This window comes from Lutjanus erythropterus, chromosome 5 (genome assembly GCF_056507025.1).
Source record: "Lutjanus erythropterus isolate fLutEry1 chromosome 5, fLutEry1.hap2, whole genome shotgun sequence".
NCBI lineage: Eukaryota > Metazoa > Chordata > Actinopteri > Lutjaniformes > Lutjanidae > Lutjanus > Lutjanus erythropterus.
This window is the reverse complement of record NC_139321.1, coordinates 28,646,533-28,673,281: the sequence shown is the minus strand read 5'-3', so window position 1 is coordinate 28,673,281 and position 26,749 is coordinate 28,646,533. Positions and strand designations below refer to the sequence as shown.

Here is a 26,749-nt window from a genome sequence, read left to right as displayed (position 1 = left end):
GATTTCTTGAAACAAATACCTTGAATCCTTTTGTTCTGCCACCATAAACAACATGTAGTAATTTTCTGGGCTTATCAAAGCTCTGCTCTGCGCACTTCTGTGTGTCTGTGCCTGTGTGCGTGTTGCAAACACATAAACTAAGCTGTTATCTACCAAGAACATATCTTAGGGGTGGATGTTTATCTGTGCTGATGCAGATTGGAGCTCTCTTTGTCTCAGTGCAGTGGTACATAATATTATTTGTCTTGTGTTTTTTTCAGTGTTCATTTCTCCCAGGCTGATATAGTTTGATATCCTATAGCCGAGAAATCCTTTTAGTTACCGCCAGGCATCTAATGTGCTTTTACTTGTAATCTGGGAATTTAATAAATGAAAAGGAGAGGCAAAAAAATGTGTACACAATCGAATAATTCAACTCCCCAATGTATTGTGTTGGAACATGACTTACACTGTTAAGCAGAGGAGGAAAACAACTGCAGTGGAGTGAGCGAGTACCCAACATGCCTCCTCACCATCTACAATAGCTGGGTGGAAAAATATGGCAGCGATCAGCCATGAAGTCTGCTGTAGCCAAAGCCTGCGGTCATATGAAAGCTTCCTTTTCTGTCTTGTGCAGGTGACATAGTCTGAGAGGAAAGCTAATGTACCATGCACTGGGAAAAAAGTATTTTTATTACTAAAACATCCCAAAAAATAAAGAAGAAAATGTGAGAGCTGCAGAAGCATTGCTTTGTCTCTGCTAGACAGAAAGGACTGTACTGCCGGAGCCTGTACAAGACTATCAGGCGCTCACTAGCAATCTTTTTTTTTTTTTTTCCCTCCTCTCTCCCTCAGCCCCTATCAAAAGATGTTACTGTGTAAAATGTCAAAGAAAAAAGAGGCAAGAGAAGTAATCTCCTTCTCCTTTTTGATCGCAAGTGGAATAATTGGAACCCTCTTAGGCTCATTACATGAGTTGCCCGCCAGCCAAAAGACGGCTCCAACTGCCCCTCTCCATTCATGTTGGAGCTTTGAAAAATATCGCTTCCTCTAGTAACAACTCTTTATGAGATGCAATGACTAGAGGTCCTGGTACCTACACTAACGGGTAATCCCACAATGCCTTTGAAAATATATCTTTCAACTACCACCGTCAAGCATCGATTCAGAGCAATGGGGAAGGAAACAGCAACAATCTGGCTGTGTAATAATGTCATTATGCATATCGCACAGCTCTCTTCACCCCCGCTCCTTTTTTTTTTTGGCAACCCGTTCTTCTCAATTACGTAAGGTACTGCATATGTGCAGTGAGTTCATTCGGACCCCTATTACTAATAACCTGGTCTTCATTGTTATTACAACTATGCTTGTAATTATTATGACTCTAATTACTATTACTGTATTACCCAAATTAACCTTATTCTGGGTTTAGATCACCCGTGCTGATGGTAGCCAAGACATGCCTATGAAGAATGGCACCAATGTCCCTTCAGATAAATCCAGTATAATTAGCTGTGTGCCTTACAGGGCCTGTGTGATGGTAATAATTAGAGCTACTGTAGCAAAGGTCATGCAAAACAATTTAGAGAGGATGCTGGCTGCATGGGTAATAGGAAGAGAGGGGGAGCAACAAAGGGGAGGAGAGAACGCTGAGATTCCTCTCCTCTCCCGGCTCTCAGAGATGGAAGATGTATGCTTGTTACTCTGCCTCTGCACTTGGTTCATTTTTTAACCAATGCTCTCAAAATAATAGAAATTGAAAACCCATTTTAATGGCAAGTAGACTCCCAGCTAACGCAGTTTAAATGGATCCGTGATTAGATTTGAGGAAAGTGCTACAGGGTGTATCTGTGAACTGGTATCAGCTGCGATCGATTCGCTGCCTTTGAGGTGTGATCGCTGCCCCGTCGCCCCACTGTTGCATCTGTTCATTAGCCTGAGTTTAATGTGTTTCCGCGTACCCTTAGTTAGCATTATTAATTGTGTGCGTGTGTGTGTGACAGACAGAGGGTGAGAGATTGTTGTTTCACCCAAGCGCACAGGTTAATGAGCAGAGTCAAAAAGGGTTACACCGAGGTAAACAAGCACTACCTTCTATTTCTACACTCCCCCCGTGTGGCTAGGCTCTCTCTGTAACTCCCAAACTGCTTCTCCAAAGAGCTGAGGGCTCAAGAGTTCGCAGCCTGGATCCACCAGGAATTCACTCGGCTCCCTCATCTCGCTGCAATCACGCCCAGATGAGATAAGTAACAGCCTGACACTCAAATATAGCATCTTAAACAACACATATGCCTAAGTGTGCCAGAACCCCCCCTCCCCCCGATCCTCCCCAGCTCCAAACAACACTTCATTAGCACTGAGTGATATAAACAGCCTTTAACTGTAGCACAAACCTCTTCTATAGCTACTGTCTTGCTTTGTCGATCATCACCTGAACCATGTAATAGCTGCTTAACGCATCAGTGTTTAGCATATTTTAGCTAATTAGTTAGAAATGAAGTATTTCACATTGCTGTCAAGAAAACCACTGTTTTTTGAGTTTTAGATTTATTTTTTAATGTGTTTTCCTGCCCTGTAGGCATCTCATGGTTTGCACTCACTTCACTGCAGCATTTAAGCTATAATATGTAACATTTCCATATTAAAATATCTAAAAATGCTATCTTGTTCAGTTGTGTACTTATATTATCCCAAATGTTTCCAGCAAACCCAAAGAAATCCGTAGTTTATTCAAGTTAACAATGCATTTCCTAAAAGCCGCTAGTCAGTATAGATCCTGGGAAAGCCCCTTCCAAGCAGGAAGAAGAACTCAATGGTGGCTGTGAAACTCATGCTAAAGGCGGCAGGCACCATGGAAGAGCACCCATGTCTAGTGCTGTGCCTTACACAGATATAAATGGCTCATTGTAAGGTACTAAAAACAGCAATCCTTATTTTCAGGTGATTATATGCTAAAAAAAAAACATACTTGAATATATTAGATTCTATTTCTGCCCCATAAATTGTACACACACAGGACCTTTAAGTAAATAGTCATAAATTTTGGAAAATATGCTCACTGACTTTTGTGCAGAGGTAGATGAGAAGATTGATGCCAGCAGATGGTTTGCTTAGCTTTGAGTTAAGACTTGAAACAGGTGGAACAGAAAGCCAAAAAGCTACCAGCACCTATGAAGCTCATTAATAAACATGATATATCTTGTTTATTAAATCTGTACAAAACCTGAAGTGTATAAACAACAAGTTGTGGTTTTGCTGAGGGTTGTGTGCCGGACTATTTCTTGTCTGGGAGCAGTGGTGGACGACAGTCTCTGCTGATTTCTGAATATGGAAGAAAACATTAATTGGATGCTTTAATTTAAAGGTATTTTAGTAATTGTTAAGCATATACTTACTCTGCACCACTGGCACTGACTAAACACAAGTGGTCTACTATCTTTATTCTGTAACAACTGATGAACATGGAAATAATGTTAAATAGAGGCTAGTTTCTGTCATTATAGCTGTCATCAGTTTTCCTTGACAGCTGATTATCCAGTGGTTTTAAATCTATTTTTTTTTCTGCAACAAAAGCTGGAGGCCATTGTGTCAAATAGTTAATAAAAGCCTGTGTGAAAATGATTAAAGGCAACCAGTATTGCACTCATAAAGCACCGCTGGACATCTGATTCAGCTGCTTTATTCAGTTGGACTCTGTTAACTTACTGATGGAAATCACTGGGGTGGGAGCGGAGGCATATGCTGAGATCCATATGCCTTTGTGACTGTGAGGGTTTAAAAACTGTAAATTGTGATTATCATTGATCTCAGCCGTCAGATGCCTAATCTCTTTGACTCATATCCGCACTGGCCACATTGGGTGACGATGAACTGTCCTCCCCCACATCTGAAGTCCAAAACAAGTGTTGAGGGAAGCAGTGATAAGCAGGTCCTTATCCTTTTAAAGACACTCCCGTAATCCAACAGCGGTGGGGAGGTGGAGGGGGCTTCAGCTTTAAAGGATTTAGTCTGGATTATAGCTAGTCCTCCAAATTAAACCAAAAGTCAGCTTTCTGCAGTTGCTCATGCAAGCTGGTGACTGGCTTGTTACCAGCACTACTAACAAGGAAAACGATGGAGGTCTATAATTAGAAAATGCTCTCATTCAGCCACCAGGCAAACAATTGTAGGTAATGCAGCAGCGAAACCCAATCCATCACCACCTAAACTGAATATTCTGCTTTTCACTTCCCAACTGACCTTCTGTGACAACACTCAGAATGTCTTTCGTGCTGTGTACCTGACTCTCGCTGCCAACCAGCTTAGCCACAGACAAGCTCCTCAGCCAGGGCAAGGCTGCTCTGTCCCCATTGATGCTGCTTCCCAAAGCAAAACAAGGCCAAATCTGGGGCTTAGAGGCTAAAATAATCATTACTGGGTAGCGAACAAATGAAAAGTCAGAACACCACTCCCATGTCTGCACTCCCCCACCACCCTTGGTATTTTGTCTGCTGTCCTATCGCACACAAACAAAAAGGGGGCAGCCATACATTAGCATTTAGGATGGACAACATTTTGGCCTGCTAATGGAAACTGGGAGAAAAACAAAGCTGGATTCTGGAATATACAGTTTATTCTGGGAGGATACACATTTTCAGCAACAATAAATTAAAGGAATAATTTGACATTTGAGGAAGTTTTTTTATTCACTTTCTTGTTGAGAGCAATAACGGAAGATTGATAAAACACTCATGTCTGTGCGTAAATATGAAGCTGGAGCCAGGGGATAGTTATCTTAGCTTAGCTTAGCATAGCTTAGCATGAAGACTGAAAGTGCTAACCTGGCTCTGTCCAAAGGTAAAAAGAAAACTTGCATATAAGCTCACAAAAATTAAGGCAATCAGCAGAAGTCACTGACCCCGGCCAAAAATTGGTATTATTATGTAACTCTAGGCAAGAAAGTCAGTGCATGCATATATCATATATGTCTACACAATAAGAGTCTTTTCAGTCTGATTTAATGTTATACGCTTGAACTAGATAAGGACACTTGAATTCAGCTCCATAGGGACCGACCTGCTGTGCTCCAACCTCTGTTATTAAAGCATAAACACTATAAGTAGTCCTCCCTTGAACAAGTGGATGTATGTGGCCTTCCCTTCTCACTAGCTCCCGTTAAGACTGAACTAAGGAACAGCTCTCAAATAAAGAACAGGTACAGGAGAGTAATCTTGAACTAAGGAGGTTACTGGGGAAAGTAGTGCACTCAGAGCAGTCTGACAGAGGCCAAGTGCTTTTCATTCATTAACTTGGCCGCCTATGCCGTGGTATGTCAAATGGTGGACGTGAGGGGAAAGTAAAAACTTGACGTCCCATTGTGCTCCACAGCCAGATGCCGACTGAACCCTGAATATTGTTTTCTGATGCCATAAAAGAGCACAAAGAGGCGGGTGAAGTCGTTATCAATCCCCTTTGCAAGGCAATCATAACTATTATCATTAGTAGTGTTTTCATCCTCCGAGCTCAGCCCTGAGTAGATATCTAATCTATTCCCTGGCACACATTCTTGTCTTTCCAACTTGACCTGGTATCACTCGAGCAAAGAAATGGTTTCCCGTCTCCCTAGAAACCAGATATGGGCGTAAATAACAGGCCTGGGCTCTTTCTGAAAAGCCCTAATCCCAGGAAAACAAACCTGAGCGAAACAGGCCCACCTGAATTGCTTTCAGGAAAACTAGATAATCAAAATGCAAAACAGCCTTTGATAGAAAAATGAGCCGACTTCTAACAACAAATCCCCTACACCTAACATCAGCAAATTCTCCTCCTGAACTTTTATTTGTATGCTGTGTTTGGGTTTTTAATGTAATCACACTGCATACGGCGCTCCATCAATGAGCTATTCTGATTTATGTCAGCCTGAATCAGAATGACTGCTCAGAGCTTTACAGACATCATGAATGAGAAAAGGAGCCACACACTGAACACATTAGGGGTCCCACCATCTCCTCAGACAGGGGGACAATGGGTAGGGGGTGCGGAGATAAAGGAGGGGGATAACAGGGGTAAAGAAATGGCTGACGTTGATCGGGCAGAGAGAAAGGGGAAAATGGGAGAAAAGAAAAGAAGAGGCCCAAGACACTGGCCACACAGGGCAGAGGGAACACGAGGGCTCTGAGAGGCCTATACTCGGTCATAGCCCATTAGGCTGGCTTGGTGAAAATGCTACAGCTCATTACATGCTCTGCCTCTGTTCTGTGGATGAACAATGCACAATTACGCTACCCTGCTGCTCCTCTAGCCATACTGCTGCATGCCTCTGAGGCGGCCGATATTGCTGCTATAGTGGCTTGCCTGCCAACAGCCTCTGTGCTCATCAAACATCCCATACATGCGCTCCCTAATGCGCATCCAGGTTTATGTCTAGAAACAAAAGCGGTGTATGAATTTGCTGAAATGAAAGAAGGGGAGAAACAGGAAAGGCTGCTCCTCCACTGGAGCAAACAAAACAAAGGTATAATGCAGCATTTGTGTGTGTAATACAATGACGTTCGCTCCCTTTTGTGCTCGGCCTTCTTTAAATTCTATAAAAAGGTAGGCATGTGACAAAGGTATAATACTTTTGTTACCAGCTGAATTAAGTTTCACTCAATGTTGTTATTACGGCAAAGCCAGGTGCAGCACTAACACACAGATATAAAAAGAATAAAAATAAAGTGCAAGCGGTTGACACTGAAAGTACCGTGACAACATCTGCAATGCAGTGAATAACTAAACTCAGGATTCATCTATCCACCAGCAAATTGGTTCACTTGGAGTCTTCCTCCTTTTTTATGCAATTATGCATGCAGTAGCTGACATTTAATCTGATGGGGGAAATGCTAACTAACATCCTCCTGCTCCCTCTTTGTTTTAGGCAAAAAACAGGACACTTTGGAAAGGTCATTCTTCCCTGGTGTCAGAGCTGGCTGCTTGGAAAAGTTTCCGTTCACAGCGAGTATTGTTATTATGTTTCACAGGAGCCCTTCCCCCCTATTTCCCTGTCATTCAAAAAGCAGAGCATCAGCAGCACGGAGGAGAAAAGCCCTGGGAATTCTCCTAACAATGTAGCAACAAGTCTGCTAACCTGCAGTTCAACTCAGACAGGACAGTGAGAAAAAAAAAAAAAAAGAATTACTGATATCCGTGAATTTTAATTAATACCTTTTCTCCCTGCACATTTGGAAGAAATTAGTTTTTGGCACACTCAAATCATAGCGGTCATTACTGGAGAATTCTAATTACTTTTTTTTTTTTTTTCAGTTCGTTTACTTGGTGAAAAACATTCTGGTTTTGTTGTTCCACAGCAGATCAGAAAAAAATAATAATTTCCCCAAAGACTGATTGCACGTCCCTTGTTACTCTTATCTGCAAGGAGGGATAAATACACTGAAAGAGTGTCAATGTTTTCTCACAGTATATGCCAGTTCACATTGTATAAAGCTTCTGTTTTAATATTTGTAAGCTAGAGGGACATAGGTGGCCACATTCCTCTTGACATACATGGATACAACAGAGTAAATAGTACTGTGAGCTTCCACAGCAAATAGATTTCACTCCTGGTCATAACAAGCCTTAGGGTTTGTGTTTTTAAATATGTAAGCTGACCTTTTCTATCCTATATTAATGTAACTACAGGCATTTTCAACCACAGGCAGCAAAATCTGCATTAATGAGAGTTCCTGGAGCCTTCCATCACCATAAGTTTTCCTCAGACTTGTTGGGTTTATTAGTTTTTCTTGAAACTCCTCTGCAAACTTTGGTTAACATTAAAAACTGCAGGAGTTTCACAAGCTAAGTTTGCAAGAAAACATGTGACAGGCTGTATACAGTCACTGCAAAAAAAAAATGTTGCACATTATGCCTTTAACTGCCTCTATGTTGGGACTCAAAAGTCCAAGGATATCCACGAAAGGAAATGAAATGCGTCATATTTGTGTCAGAGAGTTTAATTTGAGAAATAAAAAAACAACGCCGCAGGAAACTCATTTAAATGGGTAATTACGTCCACGCAGCATTGCTCACAGGGCTTAACAAGGTGCGTAATGATGTCCCCTTCCCCAGCGATAAACATCATCACTGTGTCCATTTCCTTCACTCCATTTCGCCATCTCTCATTTACGTGAGGACCCATCAACCTACAAGCCCAATGCCATTATACCCCTTTTTGCATTTAGGTTCGTGTCCAGTAAAAATCTTCTAACATAAATTGTTGGACAGCTAATGCCATTACGTGCCTATCTTTGGCTCCACAAAAAAATCCACTTCCTTTTGATGTTTAATAGGTTTACAAGAGAGTTAATTCTCTCCACATGATGGAGCTTTTAAAGTAATCTAAAATATATTTTCCTGGATGAATGATTTAATTGATTAGCATCATATGGTTTACTTTTTCTTTTATTCTTTGAGTGTGTGCTTGTGCGTGTCTCCTGGTGTATAAAACAGTTCAAAAAGGTTTGTTGTGGCATATTTAGCTTGCTGATGTTATCGAGACTGAACATTTGATGATTTTATCCTGGACTGTCAACATTTCAAAGAAATAAAGTTGGTACAAAACTCAGAACCTATTCTCAAAGCACTCTCATTTATTAATACCACCTTCCATGTTTGCAGGTACATCGAAATAATCATTTTTTAAGGGGAAAAAAGCATAGAAATGCAACACTATTGCATTCTGTAGAGGCTATTTTGTTTTGTACAATAAAACCTCTTCCTCCTCCCAGTACTACATTTACAGAAAAAAATAACATGTTTCCAGTTGATTCCACATGATAGAGCTTTTGAGGTAATTTAAAATATATTTTCCTTTTCAGTGATGTTGTTTCGAACCAAATAAAATGATCTCAACAGATGGATGAATGATTTAGTTGATTAGTACCATATGGTTTTACTTTTTTATTTATGCTTGTCTCCTGATGTAACAGCTTAGAAAATGTCTGTTGTGGCATATTTAGTTTGCTAATGTTATCCAAACTTGACATTTGAGAACTTTTGATGATTTTATCTGAGCCTGTCAACATTTCAAGGAAGTAAAATTAGTGCAAGACTCTAAAATTATTCTCAAACAACTATCATTTGTAAATCCACCTTCCAAGTTTGTTTTATTTGTTTTCTTTTTTCAGAGGAAAAATGCATCTTGTACTGACAATAGTCAGGTGACATTATTGCATTCTGTAGAGGCTGATGTGGTTTGTGCAATAAAACCTCTCTCATCCAAAAAAGACAAATAACATGTTTCAAGTTAATTCTCTTCACATAATAGAGCCTTTAAAGTCAAAGATGGATGAATGATTAAGTTGATTAGCACCAAATGGTTTTACTTTTTTTTATTTTTATGTAATTGCGTTATGGTGCGTGTTTCCTGGTGTATAAAAAGTTGCTGCATAAACCGAGAACATATTCTCAAACCCCTATCTTTTGGTAATACCACCCTCTACATTTGCAGGTACACTGAAATAACCAGAATTTGTTTCTTCTTTTTCAGGAAAAAAAAATACATCATGTGCAAACAACAGAAACATTATTACACTCTGTAGAGGCTGATAGGGCTTGTGCATCTCAGTGCCACATTTTACAAAGAAAATGTTAGGAGTTAATTCTCTCCACATGACAGAGCTTTTAAAATAATTTAAAATATATTTTCCTTTTCAGTGAGATTGTCTCAGACCTAGTAAAATGATCTCAAAAGATGGATGAATGATTAAGTTGATTGGCACCATATGTTTTTGTTTTCTTATTTTGATATAACTGTGTGCTTGTGTGTGTCTCTAATGTATAAAACAGCTTAAAAGTGTTGGTTGTAGTATATTTTGTTTACTGATGTTATCAAGATGGAACATTTGAGAGCACTTGATGATTTTATCATGGACTGTCAATGTTTCAAGGAAATAAAGCTGGTGCAAAACTAGTCCTCAAAACACTGTTTTTTTTTTTTTGTTTGTTTTTTTGAGGGGAAAAAGAAGATCTTGTATTAAAAATAGATTTACATTCTGCATTCTGAAGAGGCTGATATGTTTTGTGCAAAAAACCTCTTCCTCGGCTCAATACCACACTTTACAGAGAAAAATAACATGTTTGAAGTTAATTCTCTCCACATGATGGTGCGTTTAAAATTATTTTGAAATATATTTTCAGTGTATTTTCAGTGATGCTGTAAAATTAACTCAAAAGATGGATGAATGATTAAGTTGATTAGCACCATATGGTTTTACTTTTTTATTTATGTGTGTCTCCTGACGTATAAATCATATTAAAATGTCTGTTGTGACAGATTAAGAATGAACATTTTATCCTGAACTGTCAACACTTCAACAAACAAAAAATGGTGAAAAACACAGAGCTTATTCTGAAACCACCATCCTTTGTTAATACCGCCTTCAACGTTTTCAGATACTGTACATTGAAATAACCAGGATAGTTGTATTTTTTGGGCAGAAAAAACATCTTGTACTAACAATAAGAAGGCGACATTATTGCATTCTGTCGAGGCTGATATGGTCTGTGCAATAATCCTCATCCCAATTGCACATTTTACAGAGAGAAATAACATGTTTCAGGCTGTAGCAATACAGGTTGAGTAAAATCACTGGCATTCTATAAATAGTTCTCCCTCTCCTCCCCTGTTCCTTTCTGTCTCTCCTTGTTTTTCTCGGCCTCGCCATTTCTCCACAGTATTACTCCCTCTGTGTGCTCCTCACCAGTCACATGTGGTTAAGGGACACATACGGTGACATGTGTACATCAGACGCCGTCACTCATGTGTTTTGACTCTTAAGCTCTTTGGCTGGATGCTCTGATCCTGACGAGAGGGTGGCAACCCGGCGGGCCTGGATGCTTCTGACTGGCTGCCTGGGGTTGTTATGTCATTTCATCGTACCTCTGCAACATCGAGGATGACATGCAGTGATGGGGGTGTTGCGGGTTGGGGTCAAGGCTATAAAAACCCAACCAAGTGTAAAACTAGCACTGGTTGTGCACGGAGTGAAAACCATCTTGTTGAGTAATGTCACAAAATCAGCCTACAGCTCTGTCGGCTTTGTGTGTTAAACACGATGGGAGGAGCCAGCGGAGGAATGTAATGAGAGGGCACTGAGTACATCACTGTCACACTGTTAATTTATTTCTGACAGACAAGACTTTATTTCACCTTATAAACACTGACACTTGAAAAGCAGAGCATTTCTGAAGTCTCTGCCTTACAAATAACCTCTCTAAATAATTAACAGGTTCATCTGCCACTCAATCAGCGCGCATATCTGAAGCCTTTTGAGATGAAACGATTGTTCTTCAAATCCTTTGAAAGGAGGTGACTTTAAAGAACGCAACATACACCTCCCACTCTCCCAACACATCAAAATAAATAAGAAAAAACACCGACTTTAAAGATCAAGCAGTTATGTATCCCTTCCCTTATTGCACAATATATCTGTATATCTGTTGTTGTCTCATTTCCACTGTGATTGGCAAACTGTTCAGAGTTGAAGAGGCTATGTATCAGAGAATTTAGCTGTTTTTTTTTTTTTCCTGAAAGACATTCGCTAGGGCTTCCACTAATGATTATTTTCATTATAGATTAATCTACCACCTATTTTCACCATAAATTGCTTGATTGTTTGGTCCAGGAGTTTTCAGAGTCTGAGACTGTGAGCCTCCCCTCAGACAAAGCTTGGGAAAAGGCGCCTGCTTTTAATTTACTTGCTTGGTTCCCTGGCTGATAGGATCATGATTATGTTATTTGATCCCACAGACACTCATCAATTGAGCCAATATAGTCCAATATTGCTGTTTGGTACAACGTCAAATGGCACAAAATACATTTTAAAAAAAAGTTCAGCCTAAAGGCATTTATTAGTTTCTGACTCTGGGAAAGTGGGAGAAACAGTAAAATTCCCCAAAACTACTCTGAACCATCTCTTTAACCAAATCATTCCCATTCATCCGTTCTATTTGAGCTCCTTTTGGTAACTAAAACAATAACTAATGTAATAATTTTTCACTTGCATTCACTGAGTCTCTCTTGAAACTATTTTAAAGAAAGCAACAAATTCTCTTATTTAAGAAGCTGCAACTAACAACTTTTTGACATTTTTAATTGAAAAATGACTGAAATGTTTAATTGATTTTCAAAATAGTTGGCAACTAATTTTCTTTTGATTGACTAGTCGATCAATCGTTTAAAAGGCTAAAAGCTCTTTAAATTCTTGTAGTAGTAAATAAAAGAGGGATTTGTTTGAACTGCTGTTGTACCTCTAAGTTTAAAGGGAAGCGTGATTTTAAGATTTTATTTCTTTCATTGATTCAAATCTTCATCTGTAGACCATGACTGGGGACATTTTTAAATTAGTTTTACTGAACATGTCAGACCCATTCACCTCTTTTCACTCTCAAACGGCATTGAACACTGAATACAAAGCGGACAGACTCTGCAGAACTAAAATCAGGCAATGAACTCCTACAATCTGAGTTTAACTTCCACTTCGCGCTGCTCTGCTTCCCATGTTGTCCTCCCCCCAATTACACGTTCAACCAACAGCTGACGCTCTCTGCTTCCTGTCAATCACGGCGCGTTCGAATCAACAAACACAAACTAATTCTGCCAGATAGTCTGCAAAGATCAAATGAAAATGAGGCTCGAATTCCCATACCATCCTCATGACTAAAAGAGACCTTCAAAATGTTTTTACAGTTAAATTGAAAAGCTGCTAAGATAAGAGGGAAAAATCTGAATTAGTTCATATACTGTAAAAGTGTCTCCACACTGAGGAAAAACAGCTCTGAAGTGCAGTAAAAATGCGAAATTTTCATTAACACTAGAGCTGTCCTATAAAATCTAACACTAAAAGACAGAAACTATTAAGGAAATCTTATTAGCGACATTTATAGCCGAGCATATCTTAAACACCAGGGAATGATGACAATATCAAAACAACATTAAAAAGAGTACTTTAAATGTAGAGTCACAACAATGTTTGATTATCAAAAATGTTGGATTATGCCTCTCGTTTCTCCCTTTCCATGATTTCTGAGTCGGTCATAATGTTGTAAATGATAATGTCACGGCCCATATTTTAAATAAATGTGACACTCCATAAGAAATATTGTGTGTGCGTGCGTATTCGTGAGTATGTGTGTGGGAGGAGATTGGCACTTTTAACAGATGTGTAGTATGCGCTGACAGCATGACATCTACTTTGCATGCTCAATATGACACGTTTGAATGCTCCCATGCATATTGTCCTGATGTGAAGTGATAGCGAGGGATGTGCAGCCTCCCCGGGACCACTCCCCGTTGTCTCCCCCACATCAATATCCAAACATCTTCCTCACTAACAGGGAAAAACAGCAAGACGGGAGCTCAGAGAGGCACGTTGTCAGTCGTTTTTGTTTCAGTGTTCATTTTCTCATTTGGGTTTCTTTGATTGACTGTGAACAAACACAAAGTGCACATCCACTTCTCTATTGTCAGAATCTGAACCTGACACTGTGGCACACAGTATAATATAGCATCACTGAGTAACAATATCTTTAAAGGGAAGATACATATTTTTTCCTCTTACATGTAGTGCTATTTATCCATGCATGATTGTTTTGGTGTGAGTTGCAGCGTTTTGGAGATATCGACCTTCACTAAATACCATGAGCCCGTATGATACTCAGCTTGTCGTTTGAAAAACTCAGCAGCAATGTCTCAACTTCCTTCTTGGTCTGCAACTATTATTGTCATCATCGATTAACCTGCTGATAATTTTTCTTGATCAACAGATTAATTCTTTGGTCCAAAAAATGTCAGAAAATGGTTAAAAAAAAAAAAAATGTTTACTGTTTCCCAAGACATGACAAACACGATGTCCTCAAATGTCTTGTTTTGTCCACAACCCAAAGATATTCAGTTTAATGAATAGGGGAGTAAAGAAACCAGAATATATTCACATTTCAGAGGCTGAGATCAAAGATTTTGGACATTTTTTTTCTTCTTAAAAATGAATTAATCAATTGCCAAAATAGCCATAAATTTAATAGATGACAACTAATCAAACGACGACTAATTGTTGCAGCTCTTACATCCTTCAGCACAGTGATTTAGTTTGTGGGTGTAGTTCAGTAGAGAGACAATAGTTCCTACTTGACGCTGCTCACATCAAGGTCTGTGAATTATCTTGTCATTATTTCTGGACAGAGACACTGCTGTTTAGCTTTTCAAATGTAATTTTCTTGTTCCATTAAATTCGAAAGAAGGCAGATATCTCCTAACCTGGCAACAACAATCTAAATTAGGCCTGCACATTATGGTAAAAAGAAAAAAAATCATATTGCAATTATTTTGACAGATATTGTAATTGGAATATGATTCACGATTAGTGGGAATTATCATTTTTGCATCATAATTTCCATCTTCCATAAAAGAAAACCATTAAAATCATGATAATGTGACATTTGTTGGGGTCTGTACCCAAAAACATCTTTTCTTACATTTGGAGAACAAAATTTATAGGCCAGGGCATCTCTGCAGCATTTCTTCAGTATAATGCCATTCTGTCATATATTTTTTCTTTACCCAAAAAAAGTTGCACTTGGCCATATTGTTATTTCTTTAATATTTTGTTTAATTGTGCAGCCCTAAACCTGGTGGATAAATAATAGAGCTGCAGTGATAAATCAATTATGAATAGGATATTAAATGAACTGCCAACTATTTTGATTATCTATTAACTGTTCTGAGTCATTGTTTAAATAATAAATAACAAACTTCTCTGACTCAAGCTTCTCAAATATGAATATTTTCTGTTTTCTTTAGTACTCTACGACAGTAAACTAAATATCTTTGGGTTGTAGAAAAAACTAAATCAGACATTTGTGGATGTTGCCTTGGGCTCTGGGAAACAGAGATCAACAGTTTTTAACATTTTAAGAATCAGATATTTGAGAAAATAATCGATATGTTAATCAATTATGAAAATAATTGTTAGCTGCAGCCCAAATAAATAGTCTTACAGACCAGAGGAAAATACTTTATGATTTTGGGACTGTCCCTTTAAGGAAACAGCATCGAGAGCATCTGGAGGATGACGGCATTGATTATCAATTAACTAAACTTGCGAAGCACACTCTCCTGCAAAAACTTACATTTTACACCATGTGATCCAACCTGTTCTCCTTTTTCCTAATTTATTTATCACCTTTTAAAGATTCACTTATCATGTGTGCAAGAGAAAAACCTGCAATCTCTTACCTGAGTAAGGCTAATCAATAAAGTAAGATAACTTATTTTCCTGCTATGCTCATTATCTGGAATCACAGGTGTGAGAAGCCTTAGTGCACATTACAAATTCAAAAACACATTCTAGCCAAAGGCCATTCCTTTACTGTATAATTGTCTCCCCCACCAAGTGATTCACTATAATTAAGCCATGGAAGACAGCTCTATTCTCCTGTGAGCGTTCGTATTAGTGCTACCACAGGCAGGTCTAACAAACATCTCACAGCTGATGCTTTTCAAAACAATGGACAGCCATGTGCAGGGAGGTATATACTGGTACACGGTCTCACAAGGGAGAATACAATATACACAATGCAATTGCAGGTATGAGGCCTTTGGGGAGATCTGTCACTGTTATCTTGGCCAAGGCTGCTCTGAGTGTGTGTGTGTGTGTGTGTGTGTGTGTGTGTGTGTGCCAGCGCGCTTTGTCTGAAGCAGGAAAAGCTCGACTCCAGCTGCTCTGACACAGGCGGGATGTTCACTGCCCCACATAAACCAACAATGGAGGAGAACTTTGCATCGATCAAAAGCAGAATTTACAAACAGACAGCGGGCTCATATCCTCTTTACCTCCATTAGCAAACCTAATCTGACCCCGTATCCACATTCTGATGCCTGCGATAATTTTAATCTACATGTTTGGAAAATAAACAAACACAGAGACATCATTGTGCCCTGGTGTAAAAACAAAAAGCTCTTCCGCGGAGGATAAATGAATCATGGATAATTATGAGGTTGCCCTCAGGATGAAAACAATTTTTTGGGGACAAAGCAGCCTTAGTAATCACAACAGTGCAGCCACTCGTGTGTCCTAGCCAGTCAATGGGATATGGGTTGAGGACTTGTGGAGTCAAGTGGTTTCAAGCCCAAGCTTGCTCATTGTAACAAAGCAATTATCAGTCATTTCACTGCTGTTTGTTTGTGCTATAAATGGCATTGTAATTATCCTGAAAACAATTTTTATTTAAGAGCAACATTTGTACATACTGTAGAGCTTCTGTCTCTCGCAAATGTCACAATGGGGAGGAAAGAAAACAAAGACAACTGTTGTGGCGCCGGGGTTGCGCTGTTGGAGGGTAAGGCGTGCTCTCGCTACAGCTACTCCTTGCTTACTTTCTCCATCACACACACATTCTGTCTTCTTAGTCCAGGGAAAATATGCAAAGAGCGGGTCAAAGAGATGTTTGTCAACATCATGTGCAAGGCGGAGAGCAATGGAAGCTGCATGCTAAACAGGCCCAAGCCAATCAACTGCCTCCAAGAAGATGAGAAAACGTGGTCGGGGCTCGGACACCTGGCACTGAGACTCATTCACCCACGCTCACTTCTTCTTCTTCTTCTTCTTCTTCCCCTCCCTATCTGCCCTCACCAAATCTATACAGACAACTCCAAGCTTCACATATGGAATCATCAAAATCAATCTTCAACCGTATTTGTCTCCCTCTCCACTTTTTCATTAGCTGAAACAAATAAAGGCTGCTAATCCTGCGGCAAATGTGCTTTTATTGGATGGTTAAGCCACAGACACAGGATGCTGCTGCAGCCTTTTACAACGTTGGCTGATTTCTTTGTGTAGCCAGCCAAGGCTTGGTACTGCACTCCGTACTTTAAAGGAGAAATATGTAACTCCCTAGCGTTCATAAATGAGTACTGCAGTCCAAATGTTGAGTTGGTGCAACATCTACCTTCCTAAAAGATTATTAATGATTCCTTACAATTCACAAACAGAAACTTACTCATTTTCTGAAAATCCAGCATTAATTTCAGCTATAATTAATGTGAAACACAGATTTCTCCTTTAACCCAACCCTCCATAGACAATGAAACTTTAAGTGAAGCATGGACAACTTCATCAGCATCTTCAGGTGATTAATTACCTTATTGGATAAATTGTTCTTGGAGGTAACTTGATAATTGGGCTTTTTTTCACTGTCTTAGTGTCTGTGTCCGAAATTCTTTACCAACATGTTATTTAGTACACTAAAACAGATTGTGAGATTTAGTAATATGTCCAAAAACCTGCTGCGAAAACATTACTTGTGAATTGTATACCATTCATGTGGAAACACTACAGTATGAAACACTGTGGGAGTAACAACAACAACATGACAAGAAGGACACCAGTATCAGTGTTGAATGCCCTGGGCATAGACTGACAGGCTGCAGGTTGCAGAGATGGGTTTTGGAGAAGGATTTTATTTCATGCGGTGTGTAAAATGTTGTTATAAGTAAAAGAGAGAGAGAAGTTTGGATTTTTTTTTTTTTTACCGCATTGACTCAAATGTGAACAGTATCCAGACCTCAGTCAGACACACATTTTTTTGTATAGTAGTTTTTAGTTTTTGTATGAAGTATTTTGTCAGTCTGTCTAATCTAATGATTCTCTTAGTATCGTTTAGTTTCTTGTTGTTATCATTAGGACTTTTGACCATCATTTTTTTGACTTATTTTATTAAGGGTGACTAATCATGAGTACGTTCATATTCCAGGGTTTGCCCTTCATTTTTCAGTCTACTGTTGTGTGATAGTATTTCTATTCTGTCTTTTTAAAATTTACTTTATTCTTCAGTTTCACATGGAGGTTTGGTAAATCTACACCTTTGTTTGTGACCACATCCCATGACCACTGGATTCGTTTTTAAATGTAACACCTGTTCCTCTCTGTCACTCTGTGCTCTGATGAAGACTAGAAACACGGTGGCGTATCAATGAATTAATAAAGGATTTTTACATGCCTCAGATCTTTTCAGACAGTCACCTGTTCATTTTGCACTTTATTTTACAGTACACTAATTACACATAACAAGCAGTACTTTGTAATACATTGGACAAAAACTAGAAATATGTTCTTTATTAGACAGTAAACAAACACAGCTATACCCTAATTAGACATCATACACTTATCTGTCCACTAATAAGACTTAACTAGCTGTACTTTGGATCTATTTAGACAAAATAAAAGAACTTATATAGATTATATTAAACAGTAGCTATACACTAATTAAACACCATATACCTACACCTAGTTGTACACTAATATGTTCTTAATTAGAATGTATTAGACCTTTTATTAGACCCTTATAAGACTTAATTAGCAGGTGATTAGGGACACATTACAACGGAACTGTACTGTAAACTAAAGTTTATTATTTACCACTGTGAGTCCCTGATTAGACTTTATCAGAGGGTAATAATTATAAAATCTATAAGGGTCTAACAGTGGGAAATAATACAATTTAGTTTACAGTAAAGTTCTGTTGCGATATGTCCCTAATTACGGCCTAATAAAGTCTAATAACTGGTCTAATACTGTCTAATAAAGAACACGTTACTTATAGTTTGTGTCTTTTTTGGCTTGTTACATCTTATTAGCGTACTGTAAAATAAAGAGTGACTTTTTCCTTTGGCTGAGAAAAGGGTGGTGTTGACCTGCATCGCACTACCTACCCGCAAATACAATCACAGCATACGGGTCGCTGCGTGTACCTGCTGAATCCCCCCACCTCTGCCTCCACTGACCGGATAACACCACAGGACAACCCTCATTATTTCCACCTGGGTTATTCACACACATACATATATACACACACACACACACACTGAGTCAGAACCAGCTCAGACAGGCCCAGTAAATCAGCTTGCCTGTAAGTAGGTCTCATTGACCCCTCAGGAGCCATCGGTGCCTGGATCTCTCTGGATCACCCAGTCAATACATCAATATCCATCTTGTGTTTCTTGTTTTAAGACCCCCACTCCCCAACCCCACCTCCTTCTCACTGAATGTCAAACGGAGATTGGAATCATCAATTACAAGTGTGTGTGTATGCGTGTGTGGAGCTGGAGCTTATTTGCTGCTGTCTATAGGAGTGAGCACATTCTTAAACAAACACACTGATGCATGTTTTCTCTGTCACACACACACACAAACAGAAATGCCCCCTTTCTCCCATGGGATCAAGGAGAACTGGGTCATGAGGAGAAGCAGAGAGAGGCTGCCCGAAGAATCCAATAGACCAGTTCATACATACCAAAATCTATAAACTAAAGATCAGCTGGTCGGCGTACACTCTGTCAGCCTGAATAGTCTTTCAAGTCAGACCTTCACTGCACTGCTGGAGCCATGCACGGTGTGTCAGGGTAATTCAATGGCTGGCTGTGCAGAGCGGCCATGCGGTAACACTGCAGCCAAATGGACAACACGAAGATAAAGCATTTAAGCAATGATTATTCTTTCTGCTAGCACCTGAAATGATGTGTGGTGGTGGCGGTAGTTGGGGGGCTGATTAGACGGGTCAATACATCTGGCTCCTGTTCTTTTTGTGCAATACCTCAGCACACACAAATAAATTAAAAAGAAAAGAAAAAAGAAAACAAGTGGTGTAAGAGAGGCCAAATAATCCACTTTGTCAGGCCTCCAAATTCTGCTTGGCAAAGCGCTCTCAGTCACAGGTCAGCCTCAGTGTCTCGGCCCTTTGAAATGCCTTGAAGGATTTCACTGAGATCGACTGACATAACGTCACACATGCCATTTCAAATAGCCCAGCTTTCCATCAATAACACAGAGACATTTCACTGACACTATAGTCTGTGATACGGGGGAATGCTAAATATCACCAGACCTTGAGACGTGTTGAAAGGTGGTGCAATGAATATCTCATTCTTAAGATTCAGCGCCACCGAGGAGGCCTGTCAATAATAATTAGTAAAAAAAAGAAACCTAACCACCCAAACCTCCCCTTTTCTTCTCCCTCTAACACCCAAAGCAGCCAAGGATTTAGCACAGAGCACAGTGGATTGTTATCTCACCTCTGGCAGCGGCATGCCGTTGATGATGAGGTCTGGCTGCTGGTGGCCCTGCCCAGTGAACGGGTGCTGATAGCCGTGGTTGGGAGCTGCATTGCGCGAGTTCTGGTTCTCCACGTTGAGGAAGGTGCTCTCGGAGCGCCTGCAGCCCAGTGGCAGGCTCTGCTGGTGGTAGTCGAAGTAGTTGAGCGAGGAGGTGAGAGATGAGCAACTCACCACATTCATCTTGTCCGTCTCCTCAACGTCGCGTGGCACCAGGCGGATGTCGTTCTTGCTCAGCTTCTTCTTCTTGCTGGACTTCTTCTGGTTGCCATATGAGTACTCCGCCACCCTGCGCAAGTAGAAGAAACTGAACAGACTCAATAAAGCAGTGTTCTGCCTTCCCCTCCGCTGTCCACACACGGTCAAAAAAGCTCGCCCGCCATGCCAGCGAGGGCACTGTTCGACCATGGGTGCCAGACGAAGGCTCATTGCCCGTGTCCAGGGGTGGAACAGCACACTTAAGTGACTCCCCACTCCCCGGTTTGCAATGGAGCCGTCATCCCTTGTTTGTTTGCATTTGCATTTGCATGCTCAACAATCGACATGTCACAAACAGGCAGACGATATGCAAACATGCCAAAACCACAGAAGCAAAGCAAGAAAAAACACACTGGTACTGAGCAGCACTACCGGTATATGCAATCATATTCAAAGCACACAACCCACACTAATTCCATTTTTTCTTTCATTATCAGGCGAGCCCACGAGCAGCACAGAGTGCAGGAGAACTGCAGATTCAAATTCATTTAGCTGCTCTCAGTGGCTGCTGCAAACTTGAACTGAGTATTTTGACTTTAATAAGAGCAAATGAGCAACACAGCCATGTTCTATCAAAGGATCCTCAGACTGGGGGAAATATCCATTCTTCGCACAGCTTTGCAGTTTTCCACAGGAGAGCAGATGCTGTGTGCTCTATAGTGATGACTACAAACTTCACTAGACATCTTCCATATAATTTGTGATGTTTTTCACCATCTGCATTACTTCAAACTCTGGAGGAGGCTGTTTTTAACCTGCATGGCAGAAGAGCATCTGGTTTATTTTCTGTTAAAGCTCACAACTAAAGATATAGTTACCCATGAAAGTGCAATATCTGGAATATCTCTGTTGCTGTCTCTTGTCTTGTCTCTTCTGCTGCACTAGCCCCCACTGGCCTCTGTTCCTCACTAAAATGCAGCTCTAATCCTCTGTCGCTTCTAAAAATCACACTGGTTTGAAAGCAGCGCTGCAGTTTGTCTTTTTCATTTTTCTTTTAGATTGCATCTTGAAAACACCTCCCTCCACCCATTCTGCTCCCCCCACCCTTGATTCAGAGGAAAGAAAATGGGCCTCTGCAAGGGTAGAAAATACTCCATCTCTTTTTCATTTATCATTTTAACATGTTGTCTCTCTCTCTGCTCTGTGCCCAAATAATTGAAATCTGGGAGGGGAAATCTTCAGAGTCAGACAGACTGACAGAGGACAAGCAATAAATTGGAGATAACTGCTCCTCATATTGGAGGTGGCGACTGAGAAGCAGAGCACATCAGTACTGATTAAAGCACCCAGCAGGGAGAGTGGCTCACAGTAAGAGAGTAAAGTACTGAGAGCAGGTTTGAATTTGGAATTTGTTGTTGTCTGTGATTGTTTCGTCTCTGAACAAAACCTATAACTGAGGCTGCAGATATGATACCGCAGAAAACTACCTGTTGTGATCAAGATGTCAACACGCTGGTTTCCGTCTGTATCAAACCAGGCTTGAATGAAAACACATTTAGAGGACTTTCTTAGTATTCCTGTGATGAGAAGAGATGTGGGTCCTTCTTGTTAACAATGTAAAGGTCACTATTGAGTGGCCATGCTTTACTCACTAGAGGATTTATTTTAAAATCAAAGTTCTGCAACTGAGAAAATGTTGACAGAATTTAAAATTGGTACTTGATATTTTTTAGAGATTTATTGATTAATCGATCAGATGTTGATCCTTAAATTAATCAACAGCTATTTTAATAATTGTTTTGAGTCATTTTTAAAGATAAAATGTCCAAATTCTCTGGTTCCAGCTTCACAAGTGTGTATATTTTCTGGTTTCTTTAGTCCCCTATGACAGTAAACTGAATATCATTGGATTGACATTTGAGGATGTCACCTTGGGCTTTGGGAAACATTTTCACCACTTTCTGCCATTTTATTTACCAAACAACTGATCGATCAATCATGAAAATATGCACAGATTAATCAATAATGAAAATAATCTCATAGCAGCCCTGATTTTTTTTTTTTTTTTTTTTCATTTTTAAAAATGACATGATAATAAAAGAAGCACCTGATCAACGATAAGAGGAAAATCACAGCAACACTGAGGGAATCTCAGATCTTTTTTTCATGCTTGAAAATGGCCTAAGTGAACTCCAAATTAACAAAATTATGTTTGGAGCAAAATATGATTATAGCTTCAGGTTAAATTCTCAAATCCAATCTATATGTAAATTTATAGTGGTGATGTGGCACAGGGAAATCAAAGCCAGAGCTGATGATCAGATTGATGAACAAAACAGAAATAATAATCTGCTCCTTTTCAGTAAACTGGGTAAATAGTTAATGAATATGGGGTGAGTTGTGTGATTTCAGATCATCTAAACTACATTTTTAATTTTCTATTTAATTTTGTTGCCACAAATCTTCCTTGGTGCAGAGGAAAGCAGAAGTAAAGGTGACTGATCCTGGCGGACTGTCCATGATCACACTAGATTAAAGCTGATAACAGCCAATCAGCCATGCTGGACGTTAAATAATAAATGTCTGGGACTTGCTATTGAACCAGTGGGACGTTAATTGTCCGGCAACACAGCCGCAAATTGAACATGACAGTTGAACCGTCATATTTATGAGTCAATTGGTTACAATGGACGGATTAAATCAATCAATCACGTTTCCTCAACACAGAACAGTGGGCCTCAGCAGCACAGTGTCTGATTTAAAGCTTCAGCTGTGGAGGAAGAAAAGAATAAAATCTGCAGTCCTCAAATTCATTCATTCAGAGGCCTCCACATGCTGCATGACAAAAGCAAAGCACACACTCTCTCTCTCACTCACACACGCACACACACACACACATTGGATTCAGTCAGTACCTGCAGTTGTACGTCCGGATCTCCTTGTTGTCCCTCTTGCATTTCACCGCCACAAAGATCATCGTGACGAAGAGGATGGCCGCGATGGAGCCCAGCGCGATGATGAAGATGAGGGACAGGTTGACGGGTCCAATAGGCTCCTGCGCGTTCAGGTCTGGGGACAGGTAGACCACGATGTAGGCCGAGGCAGACAGCGAGGGCTTGCCGTGGTCCCTCGCTACCACTGTGATCTCGTAGGTGGATTTGGCATTTTCTCCAAACATCCGGGTGGAGCGCACCTCTCCGTTCACCTGGTCGATCTCAAAGAAAGCCCTGTCCCCCTCGGAGATGGTGTAGGTCAGCCGGCCGTTCTCCCCCTCGTCGTAGTCGTCTGCTTTCACCTGGGTCACCATGTAGCCCACTCCGGCGTTCCTAGGGATGGACACCTCTGCTGTGCCGTTCACCAGAGGAGGGTTCGTCATCACAGGTGTGTTGTCATTCACATCCAGGACGACAATACGCACCGTGGCGTTGCTCGACAAAGAGGGGTTGCCATTATCTCTGGCCAGAACTTTAAAGTCAAACGTCCTGGTGTACTCATGGTCGAATGATCTCATGGAGTAAATGCGGCCTGATGGGTTGATGCTCACATATGTGTTTACATCCATGTGCTTAATCTCTCCGGGGACTATGGAGTAGGAAACTGTGCCATTCATACCCAAATCTGGATCTTCTGCTGAGACAGCGAGCAGACACGAACCAGGCAGGTTGTTCTCCATCACCATCTCTTGATAGTGAGGTTTGAGGAAGTGAGGAGGGTTGTCATTTTCGTCTGTGACTTTTACAACTAAAGATTTGGTGGCGCGTAAAGGCGGGATGCCACTGTCCTCCGCCTGGATGGTCAGGTTGTACGTGTCCTTCTGCTCCCTGTCCAGCCTGCCATCAACAAGTATGGTGGAGAAGCTTTCGTATTCTTGGAGCCTGAAGGGGACGTTACCCTGCAGCCTGCACTGCACTTTCCCGTTCGCCCCTGAATCCTTATCTGACACCCTCACCAGCGCGATGACATACCCACGCTGCGCGTTCTCACTCACTTCCACCATCTCTGTGTTCAGGGAGAGCAAACTGATGACAGGTGGGTTATCGTTCGTGTCCATCACGTTCACTGTGACTTTGCAGTGAGCCGGGATAGAGTTGGGACCTAAATCTTTGGCCTGCACGTCAATCTCATATATTTGCGCCGTTTCGTAATCCAAAACCCCGTTGACGGTGATGATCCCGGTTCTGGGGTCAATTTTGAACGCGTCCCTCGTTTTCTCGGTGACGTAACTGTGAAAGGAGTACACAACCTCTCCATTAGTGCCCTCGTCAGGATCCGTTGCATTCAGGTCTATGACTAATGTGTTGATGGGGGAGTTCTCCATCACATTTACTGTGTACACGGTCTCGTCAAAAACCGGGTTGTTGTCATTAGAATCAATCACCTTGATGTTTAACTGGACCGCGCCTATCTTAGGAGGGTCTCCTCCATCTTCTGCGCTGATTTCATACGTATAGTGGGCTTGGGTCTCCCTGTCTAATGATTTCTGCACGACGAGCTCAGCAATTTTGGACCCGTCCCCTCTGGTCTTTATTTCCAGTCCGAACAGCTCATTTGGGGTGATGGAATATGATTGCACTCCAAAGATCCCCGAGTCCGGATCGCTTGCCCCCTCTAGGGGAAACCTGGTACCAGGGGAGGCGTTCTCAGAGATCTCAATGTCAATGTGGCTCGTTGGGAATCTGGGCGCGTTATCGTTCAAATCCTCAATCTCAACTTTGATGACACAGATCTCCATAGAGTTTGACATCACTTCTAGGGAAATAATGCACTTTGGGTTCTGTCGACAAACTACATCCCGGTCTATTTTCATCTGGGTTGTAAGGATTCCGGCTGGACTCAGTTCCACCCATCGCGGTTCTGAATTGGAAATAACCCTCAAGTACGGTGGCTGCGGTGCAATCTGAAATCCCTGCTTTAGCGCGTCCTTTGTCACATTTCCAATCACCGAGCCGGGCTTCATCTCCTCGTTTATTCCATACTTGAGGTTGATGACAGCCTCAGCCCCAACCCAGAACAAGAGGAACACAGCAATTAATTGTATTAATTCCATCTCCTTGGTTTGCATTGTACCTGTTGAGTTTTTCTCTGCCTAATAAAGACCTCAATAATTACGCACAGGAATTGCGCGTCAGAGAAAACAGGGAAAAGGCTCCAAATGAATCATCTCATTAAAGTGTCCGGAAAAGTGTTTGTGGGTGACGAGTAGCTCTTGTGTATGTAAATTATATCATGGTGCGAAAGCTATAATTGTAACAAGTCCCTGAGCCTATTTTACTCTTCTCAGGCAGAGCACATCCTCCGGTCTACTGCAGCGGGCGAAACATTGGAGACGACAGATCTGTGAAAACATGCTGAATCTTCTCACAACACTGATTTAAAGCCGTGTAAATCCGTGCAGCTCTCATCAAGCGGCAAACTGGTCTTACACATGACTCATATGATGAACTGTCCGCGGACTGCATAGACACAAAAAAAGGAGAATTCCTCAATAAAGTCCAGAAAAAAATATTTAAATGTTCCGTGCAGATGAAGAAATGTGCTTCAAAAGTCTCCGCAGATATTTAAGTCGCATTTTGGATAAGCATCTTGCTCTTTGTGATATATTACAAGCAGTGATAAAATTTCCTCTTCGGCCGGTAGCTATGAGCGTTCAAACTGCACATCTGATGAAGAAAAAAAAAAGCTTAAAAAAGGCTCTGCAGTCACAAAATTATTCAACAGCTTAAGTCCGGATATCTTTGCCTAAAGAACAAGGGTGCAAATGCAGGAATGTCTCATCACATCACTGAAGAAGTCCCGATTACCTTTTTATTTCCAGCAGATTTAGTCTCTCATCCCCTCCGCAATAAGTCTTCAAGCTTTTACTTACTAATTAATTTCCTCGTATCTCACTTGGAAAAAAGGGGGCTACACATATCCCGAAAATTAGTCCATGCAACACACACAAAAAAATCCGATGAAAATGTAGCCAGTGAGGAGAAAAACGATGCAAGAAGAGCCTAGTGTATGTACAAAACGCATTTCATGTTGGGGCTGCAGCAGAGTAGAGGCACAGGAGCCTATATCCAGCCTGGTGGAGGGAGGCAGAAAAAAGAAATCACCACTCGTTGCCAGTAGGCTGTCTAGTTGACTCCAACAAGCGCTCCTCTCGCTTCACTGGTGCACACTGGCGGACGCGCAGCTCCGAGTCGAGCGCTCAGTCTCAGGACCCGCAATCCCCTCAGCCAATCAGGGGTTACACAGGAGGGCCGGGAGCTGCTGGTGGGTGGGGCAAAGTACAGCAATGAAACACGGCCAACTACCTGTTCTCCTGCAGATGGACGACTCAACGGGCAATTACGGCGTACAAGTTGAAACACGGCGCTGTGTATTAGATGATCGTTAGAGCAGCGGTTCCAAAAGTGGGGTCTGGGGACCCATCTGGGTCTTTGAGAGCGATCCATGGGTGCTGCAGGG

The 26,749-nt window shown here is 41.0% G+C and overlaps 1 protein-coding gene across 8 annotated transcripts in view; it reads right to left on the bottom strand.

Moving 5' to 3' along the window:
* The window catches only part of pcdh19 (protocadherin 19), a 77,327-nt gene extending 50,822 nt beyond the window's left edge, over positions 1–26,505 (bottom strand). Inside the window, exons 1-2 of one of the 8 annotated variants that reach the window (XM_084719548.1) lie at positions 23,212–26,505; positions 20,273–20,405 (exon numbers count right to left, since the gene is read on the bottom strand). In XM_084719548.1, the coding sequence (XP_084575674.1) occupies positions 20,273–20,405; positions 23,212–25,358 (2,280 nt within the window). In that variant the 5' untranslated portion in view covers positions 25,359–26,505. Of the gene's footprint in view, positions 1–20,059; positions 20,406–23,211 lie in introns of all 8 variants that reach the window. The other 7 variants (XM_084719550.1, XM_084719549.1, XM_084719544.1 and 4 more) reach the window with 7 other exon arrangements.
* Positions 26,506–26,749: the final 244 nt, after the last annotated feature.